The 9,170-nt window shown below is 45.9% G+C and overlaps 1 protein-coding gene across 1 annotated transcript in view; it reads left to right on the top strand.

Moving 5' to 3' along the window:
* Positions 1-1,630: 1,630 nt before the first annotated feature.
* LOC118785346 (insulin-like growth factor-binding protein 5) overlaps positions 1,631-9,170 on the top strand; it is a 14,640-nt gene continuing 7,100 nt past the window's right edge. The window contains exon 1 of the mRNA XM_036539942.1: positions 1,631-2,406. Coding sequence (XP_036395835.1) covers positions 2,073-2,406 — 334 coding nt within the window. The 5' untranslated portion in view covers positions 1,631-2,072. The remainder of the gene's footprint in view (positions 2,407-9,170) is intronic.

Genomic DNA, 9,170 nt, shown 5'->3' with positions numbered 1-9,170 from the left:
ATAACATTTGTAATTGTAATTGTGATGTCCTTTATTGGGATCAATATGGCATATTCAGCCCAACTGGTTATTTGGCATTTCAGAATCAACAGAAAAATGGTTATTGGGTAGAACAGGGTTAATGTAGTGTATTATATGACCAGAGAGATAAGATCATGGTAACTTTCCCTGCAGGCTCTTGTTGCTGGTAACAGCGCCTTCTAGTGTTCAAATGTAAAACCTAGCCCACTGTGAGCAACTGCTGCGGGAGACATTCCAAGGCAGAGAGCAAAAGTAAATAAAATGTTTACCTACTTAAGAAATAAATTACAGAAGACCTTTAGAGACAAGGGACTGCCTGTCAGTCACGGTGGACTTTAAGACCTATAATGTCCAAACACACGGAGAAAAAAAAAACAGTCTAAATAAACTTATGCCATTCACACACACACACACACACATACAAACATTACAAACATACAGTCAAAAATGTTTGCTAGTCACCTCTGTATTGTTACCATCCAATACAACAGGTCTTTAAATTTGGTCTATTTTTGGAGTGAAAATAGGCATGGACAGCACGGAACAGGGATGATCTCAGAGTGGAGAACATGGTAACCAGGGGATAAAACGTTCAGGATCCGTCTGGTGGGAGCTGTGCAAATGCAGGCCAGTGGATGCCATCCAGACCCATACCTTTCTGTTCCGGGCAAAGCTCCAACGCCTCTATCTCTGCCTTACAGCCTGAGAAGCCTCTGATGGTTCAAGCTCCCCTTGTACTCTGAAATATGCAAGTGAGACAGCTTACATGTTACCTGTCAATACACGCAAAATCCCTCATTCAGATTCATGTGGCAGAACCTTCCAACCTCTCTCCTCCCCAAAGAGATATACAGCCAGATCTGTGAGCTTTTAATTAGATTATTTTGAATCACATTATGATTATTCTCATGTGAATACAGGATTGCTTAAACTCATTAATTAATTTGGTCACTGCTCGTACTGGTGGATTTGCGACTGAAACTTTATGGACCAGGAATTAAAAACACATGTACCCGTACTTACATTTAACCCTAAACATTAAGATCACGCCAACATATAGGGTTGAAAATAAATCAAACTGTATTCTATTCGCTATATGTATTTCCTTTCAGAATTCTGCAGACTAGTAGCAGCAGGCGTAGCGTTATGTATTTCTAGCGCACGGCGTAGCTCTGCGCACAAGTTAAAATGCTCTCTGGTTATGTGCCGCTATTCTCCCGTACAGTATGAGAATCCGGCGCTCGCTATAAAAACCCTGAAACTAAATGACGAAGAGGTAATCTGCCTCCTTTGGGGGTTTTAGCTGAGGACCCCGCATAGATGGTAATCACTGCCTTTGAATGCGCGTCCGAAGAACATGGGTTCACTCTTTTCTTTCAAATGTTCTCAGTAATGTCGCGTTGGTTTCTCGTATTGCTCTTCGCTCCTGGCATCGCTAGCCCACAGCGTGATAGACTGATCCCATTGCAGAAAAAAGGCTTGGAAACTTGCCAGGACCCGCCCTGGAACCAGCACCTTAGCTAGAAGACAAGTGCGCCTCCCTCCACCGCTGTTTGGTTTATTCATAGTCAGGGGTTTGGTTTTGGCTGTTTTTAAAAAGGCAAGCCTAGCCTGAAGTTGATCAGTCCGCTCAGAAAAGTGCTCCAGAGGGGGAAGTATTGGAATCGGTTTGAAATAGGGGAAAGTCCTGATTTTTCAGCAAAGAATTGCCTTGCTCACAGACACCATTTATCAGAGAGGAAATTGTTTCAGTGCATTCCTTAATTTTGCGAGTTTACACTTATTGCATCAAATTGGACTTTTAAGAGAAGGGAAATTGTTCTTCAGTTTTAGAAAAACCTCATTTTGAGCTCCAAAAGATAGCAAGGCTGTCACAGCGGTACTGTCTTCAAAGCGAGGAAAAACACAGGTGCGTCTGGATGCTGACTCTTTTACAAACGCTTTGATAGAAGCTTTAAAATCTGATGACCGGAGGCAAAGAAACCATCTCTCCCATTAAGTACACCAGTTGATTCATATTTCCATACTGTGAGGTGATCTTCTGAACGAACATGATACTCGGTTTTTTTCTGTTGGTGACATTTTTCTTGGGACTGTCGCGGTGCTGGGGCTCCTATGTCCCCTGCGAGCCGTGCGATCAGAAGGCGCTGTCGATGTGCCCGCCGGTTCCCGTCGGCTGCCAGCTGGTGAAGGAGCCGGGCTGCGGTTGCTGCCTGACCTGCGCTTTATCGGAGGGTCAGGCGTGCGGCGTGTACACCGGAACATGCACTCACGGGCTCCGATGCTTGCCACGGGACGGCGAGGAAAAGCCGCTTCACGCCCTTCTGCATGGAAGAGGAGTCTGCACGAATGAGAAGGGATACAAAGCGCTCCATCCACCGATGGGTAAGTGTACCACGGCAGCCGGCAACGGGCAGTGTGGCAACCGGTCAGCACAGAAGTTCTCACACGTAGTGACCAAAATGGAATGGATAATTAGACTAATTTTGGGTTAAACGTATAAGCTTTTCGCTGGAAATAGGGGGCGAGTTGTGATACCTATATTGTATTCTGTTGCGAGTTTGAAATGCTTCTTCATCTGTTTAAGCGTAGAGGTAGTACGGGAAACAGGTTCATGCGCACTCTGTGCTCCAATCCATAATGTAACCCCGATGATTTGAAGAAACTGAGCTAGTCAATGAACACATAGTACATTTTAACACACATGAAGTAAGAGTATTTATTATGATTACAGACATGTTTTCCATGTATGTTTTTTATATATACCTCACCTTGTATGTTCTCATCTAGCACATTGGAGGAAAAATGCGTGTGATGTGTCCGTTCAACGTGTGGGGGTTCGCGTGCAAAATCCGAACGGACAAACATAAAAACAAAAATATACCGACAGAGAAACGACGCGTTTGACCTGTGAGGCGCTACGCGGCGCGGGGTCCTGTTTATTCGGATGCAGAAGCTGAAACATTAGGCTGCTAGCACGTGCACGAGGCGTAATTAAAATGTTGCAAACGCAGTTAGCCTTTGTGAACTTAAAGTTTGGTATGATTCATGTAAGATACTTCATAAATTATCATTCCGTGCTTGCAATCCACTAAGATAGAAGTGTAACCTACAGAGAGTAGCTTACTGAAAGATGAATCGTTCCAGAAATACGTAGCTGCTGCCCAGCAACAGTAATATGAATTGAGGAATTTATCGAGACTGACTCGGAGTCTGTGTCCAAAATCGGAATGCTTGCCAACATGTTATCTGCATTGATCCGTTCTGGTTGAAGTTGCAGTAGGTTCTCTGCACCTGACCTTCACTCAGTTTACATTTGGGAGACAGAAATCTGTATTTTCTTTCTGAGACTGCACGGAACGGAAGGTGTCTGCGTTCCCATTCATTGCACACTAAGCGTCTGGATATTTCCAAAGTGAATGAAGTGAGCAGCTAACTCCTGGGGTAACAGATCTGGAACGGCCTGAATTCTGGATTAAATCTGTGGGTGGTGGATTACTGTGCAAAGATAAAAATCTGAGGGGAGGAGGGTAATGTTGGTGTGTGCCTGTGTCTGCATGCGGGTGGGTGTGTGTGTGTGTGTGTGTGTGGTTAGGGGGTAGGGGATAGGGGGTAGGGGGCGGGGGGGAGGGGGGGGGGGGTGGTGAAAATGAATGAAGCTGTAAGTGGGAGGAGACAGACGGGTCTGATAGAATGCCAGCCGCATTGATTATCTTTGTGTTTCTGAAAGCACATGTAATTAAACACCCTCAGAAGGCTGCTAAGTCAAATACTTGATCAGAAATTTGATTTGCTGGCGAGGGAACCTGCTCTGCTGTGGTTTTACACAATGCCATGCGTGCAGCTGGATACGTACTGAAGCAGTTCAGGATAAGTGTCTTCCTCAAAGGAATGATCCAGTTCTCTGGCATCGCCCGGGATGTGAAGCAGTGCGCTTCTGTTCCGGTTCCTTAAGCAGCACTTCCCGTGCTCTCTGCCTTTACACATCCCTTCACGGGCAGATCGTCCCGCCGTCTTTCCTGTGCGCCAGCTCTGGCTGGAAATGAGTGGTTTCGGAGGGTTATTTATGCCATAGTTAAGAGCCCCCTTCTCCTCCCGTGTGGCATCAGTACGTGGATCAGCGTGAGAACCGCAAGGCAGGCTTTATTTAGAGCCGGCGTTGCGGAGGGACGCTGTCGTGCTGCGAACACAGAGATGCATTTGTGGCATTTCTTACTGTTGAAAAGAATGAGCGTACGCATACTGAGCGGGAGGGTCCTCTGCCAGCTCACGCTGGAGCGCAGCTGCGAGGCGGCGGGGACAGGGCCAGCTCCACCTGCGCGATGCAGCGGGCAGACGCTGCCTCTGCAGTGATTCAGCAGAATCTTTTTGGAAAGCGTCTCTGAAAGCTCCTGTCCATCAAGCCTCACACACACTCAGAATGCCGCTCCTTTCTCTCTGTGAGTCTCTGTTTCAACCCAGTTTTACCAGCATAGCAAAGCAGACAGAGCCGGAGGTCAAGCATCCAAAACCGCACCGGGGGAGAGAGAGGACACCGCCGAGCCGGGATTATGGGCCACTGTATCTTGTCTGTTACTTATTCATTCTACTAACTAGACTGCATCCAAAAAGGATTGTGGAGCTCCGTTACCAGATCTAGAAAGATTTGTTTACACCAGCTGCATCCTTAAAAAGAGTGGAACAAATATAGCTGCTACTTGTCTGATTGGGTGGGAAACTGTGCCAAAGAGAGTGAAGTCACGGTTTTCCAGACAAGGTGTCACTGCGATAATCACGTTTTTTTCCTCTTTTTTTTTTCCCTCTCAGCGATATCCAATCTGTCATCAGCCTTGTCATGATGACAAGGCTGATTTGGACTTTAATGAATTCATCAGTAACATTCAGTCATTGCAGCCAACACCTCCCCTTGCATCACCTGCCTTCACTGTTTGCTTTGCTGTCATTGTTTTGATCCAGTGGAACAAGGGCCAGAACTGAAGGATATGGGTTGCAATGTATAGCCGGGCACATCACCGCTGATGTGAGACTGGAAGAATCCCCACCCAGGAACTGCTGCCAACAGATATGACTTCATGGCAGCAGCCTGCTAACCCTCTGCGCTTGTGAAAGAGCCTTATGTTCGAACAGATTGTCCTGTGCCAAGAAGCAAAAAGATGATTAAAAAGAGATTCCAACTCTAGAAAGCTTGGTTTGCACATGAGCTGCACCTTGAAAATGCTGCACCAGAAAACCTCAGTTTGGAGCATTTTGGATTTTTTATCTCAGCAGAGCAGATTTGTTCTTGCCTTCTTCTCCCTTAGAACCATAAGACAAAACAGCTGCAACAAAATAATAAGGACCCGTTGTGTGTCCTTATTTGTCCAGATTTTAAAAAAATCATCATGGCAAGGACACGAGACAAATGGCAGTGCTTTTTAGGAGATGTTGACCTGACAACATGAAGTGGAAGATCTTGTCTTTTGTGTGTAAGAAGAGCTGTGGTGACTACCAAAGGCACAGCTTTCTTTTCCTTGTCGTTCTGATGATGCGAGAGGCACCCATGTCTCCACAGTGCTCTCATAATGAGTCTTAAAAGTAAACATCTGCTGCATTTGAGGCGTCGTCTCTATCTCTGACACAGCTCCCCTGACATAGAAATCCCAAAGCTATGGGAAAAAATGAGGTGCAAGTGACATTTTGCATATCATCCATATCAGCTTTTTGGTTTGGGCTGTGTGCTGGCATGAAACAAACTGAGGTTCTGGGAGACGTGTTTATCTGGAAAAAAAACAAAGAAAAAAATGTCTATTAACATCATGCATTTAAATGATGCTCCAGAGCTTCTTTGCATTTCTGTTCGCATATCGTGCGACTAACAGCCCCCCGGGAAATTTGCTGGGCCAGAATTTATTTGGCAAGCTTGAATGCTTTCTCCCAATAAAGTTTTACTACAAGCAGCACAGCCTGCATTTGTCACAGACACCTGGAAGAATAGTTGGTTAACAGCTGTAGAAAAAATCAGCCTTGCACAGTAGTCTCCTCTGTTGTGACCATGTGGTTCTAGCACAGGGACATCCTCATGCTGGGTCTTAAACTGGAACACATGTGGGCTGGCCCTGCCATCTCAGGTTCCATTGCCCCTTGTTCTGAGTGCAGGTAAGGAGCTGGTGTTGTATGAAGGGAAGATGCACCATGAGCAAGGTGGCCTTGTGGTAACCATGACTCCCTTTCTGTTGGATCCTGTGGTCATTTTTATCTGTCAGCGACCTGGTGCCGTATTTCCCCCTGGAATGGAAACCCAAGGTATCTCACCTTTAGCCTGCTGCTCTGTTCCAGTTTGAGCACCAGGTGGAATTCCCACCTCATTTTTGGATGTGTCCTTGATGGTCCCCCTGGCTTTGACTTGAGGGTCAACACAAGCCAAAATAGATACTTGTGTGACAAGAGTCAACCTGCCGCCATGGTAATGGTGTAGACCCAGGGAAAGGCTGTGATTGTGTGGTTTGCAGCTAAACCTAATCTCAGAAGTGGGACAGGACCTCAGACCAAAATAAGCAGCGCAGTTTCTTGTATGTGTGCGATACTGTCCTTTTCTGAACCATCATCAGGATTTTTCTACTGATGTGGGTAAGGAGAGTTACCTGCGCAGTGAATGCTGGGGTCACTACCTGTGGTTATCTTGGCAGGACCAGCCACCTTTTTTTGAGCAAGTCCTTCTTAATTGAGACTTTGAGTGGTGCATCACTGCTATTGTTAACTATTTTGCAAAGAATGGTGCTGGTCACAAAAATAAGCAGGAAACCGTTTTGATCACACAGTAGTACTCCTTTTCTCATGGCATTAAGCTGAGAAAATAGATATTTCCTGTGACGCGTTAGCCACAAAAGCCCAGTGACAATGCAGTATGGAGAGAGAAACCAGTCATGATCCAGCGAAGGCAACCCGTGGAGCTGCAGACATATGGGAAAGAGGACTTACAGCAGGAAACATCAACACTAATCCCAAAAGACTAAAATATACAGATCGCAGAGTAACAGGGCTATCAGACATGCTGAGGGGAACCTGGTGTTTGTTAGAGAGTTGAAATCCACGAGGTAGACCGCAGTCTATTTCACACAGCACTGAGTCAAATATTTGCTTTTTGAGGATTGCTGTGGGATCCGTCTAACTACACGGAATATGTGGAACACAGTGTGTTAAAATTGCACAGGATTGTAAGTTTTGATCACCGCCCTGCACAATGCCTGCAGCTTTATGTAACCATGGGAAGCTTAGAGTGAAATGATTAGGGATGTTTTAATTGGTACCTGCGAAAAACATTTGCTGGCAAATGAAGTGGACACATGTCCAATTAAGGTGGCGCATGTGTTGGCTTAAGCCAGAGAGGCTTTGACAGGTGTCCTGACTCCGGCACCCCCTGAGGTATGTAAATACAGTTATCAATGGGGATTTATTATCAGGGATTAGCTTAGCAAAGTTGGAGGCTGGGTTCTGCCTGTGTCTACATGTACATAAGCCCCAGAGACAAATTTTCGTTGAGGCTGTTGTAGGATTATTGGCTGTTTCACCTCTTATGTCTTCAGACACTCAGTGTTGAGCAAAAGGAAATTAAACAAACAAGAAAAACACACTTCAATCAAATTTGGACTAATTACGTTTGCGTCATGGTGTTGAAATATAGGGAGAAATGCAGGCTTTTTGCCATCTCAGCCACTAAGGCACCAGCTCTGAGAGGGCCTTTTCAAGCTGCCATTTTAGGGCGGGTGCTGCAGTTCAGCATTTCCCAAGAGCCTTTTGAGCAGCAGCTACTCTCTGTCGCTCATGAATTTCTTTTTAAGTGCAGCTTCTCAATCTGTGTGAAACGTTTAATAGCGTTGGCACAGCACCCCAAAGCCTGCTCTCCCATTCTTATCACAATATTATCACCTGAGTGCTGTGTAAGGGAATCAGGCCGTGGGAGCCACGGCTGATTAGCGACATGCAGAGGTAAAATGAACGCAGCAGAAGAGGAGCTACGCTAATTAGCGCTATCTGCTTCTGTTATTGCGCTGGCCCGCCACTATTTTTAGTCAGGTCTTGTTATCAGCTGAGTCGGTGTCAGAGAAGCTTTAACCGCGGTAATTTTTGGTAAACCCCTTCGGCCTCCGAACGGAAGCTGGAATGGGCCTCTGTTTCTGCCCTGCCGGTCACATTCTGATGTCAGCGAACGTTTCTGCAAAACGTCGCCCGCTAAATTTTTTTCTAAACGGACAAGGCATTAATAAAGATCAGGCGTGGATTACAAAAAACAGAAAGGAGGCTGGATTGGCTTTCCTTATTCGTCTTCTCGTAGCAAGAAACTTAAGATATTCATGAAGTATAATTGCACAGGGAGCATGTTAATATTTAAAGAAGATCGGATCGGGTGCACCTCCTTTGCCTAATCAGGACCTCTTGTCTTTATGGAAACTTTAGCTAGAGCAAGGGGAGACACACAAATGCCTCTTTAGCTCCGATTCCAAAGCTCATTTGAATTGAGGAGCTGCATGTGATACTGCTCTTTTGGCATCCCTCCAGAGCCTTGGCAGTGTTTCAGATGTTAAACACAAGCCCACTAAGCTTTCTTTACAAGCAGGGGAGCCCGGGCACGCAAAAGCAGAGGTTTGTGCCTGCAATGATCAAGCAGCCCAGAAAACAGAAGATGTAGGGTTCAAGAAAGGCCGACATCATTATTGTAAATCGGCTTTGGCAAACTTTATTGCTGACTAAAGCTGAGAGCGTTCACCATGCATGCTCGTGACCTGCAGGACCCATAGGCTAAAGACTTTCGCTCTGTTATGACCCTTTACCATTCAGGCACATCCAAACAGACCAGTGATCCATGCCTGAAGTAAACTAAAGCCAATATTTCAAAGCCTAAAATCAGTCATTCTATATTAACAGATATGCTGGGTCAAAAAATACATTTGGAAGATGCCAGAGTCCCCGCTGAGGGTTCGCTCCCTGTTCCTGCATCACACTCGGCGCGTGAAAGTGCACAGAAGATGCTTATTTATAGTGCTTTATGGGCCTGCAGCCTGGTGACCGGGGAAAGCCGACGTGTCTGTGGGGGTGCGCTCAGACAGCAGCCTGCCAAGTCATGAGTTGCGAGATTGATTTCAAAGAGAGGGCCGGAGTTCTGATTGCAACTT

The sequence above is a fragment of the Megalops cyprinoides genome, chromosome 11, assembly GCF_013368585.1.
Source record: "Megalops cyprinoides isolate fMegCyp1 chromosome 11, fMegCyp1.pri, whole genome shotgun sequence".
Lineage (NCBI taxonomy): Eukaryota > Metazoa > Chordata > Actinopteri > Elopiformes > Megalopidae > Megalops > Megalops cyprinoides.
The sequence above is the reverse complement of the archived record's forward strand: the minus strand, read 5'-3'. Positions and strand labels throughout refer to the sequence as shown.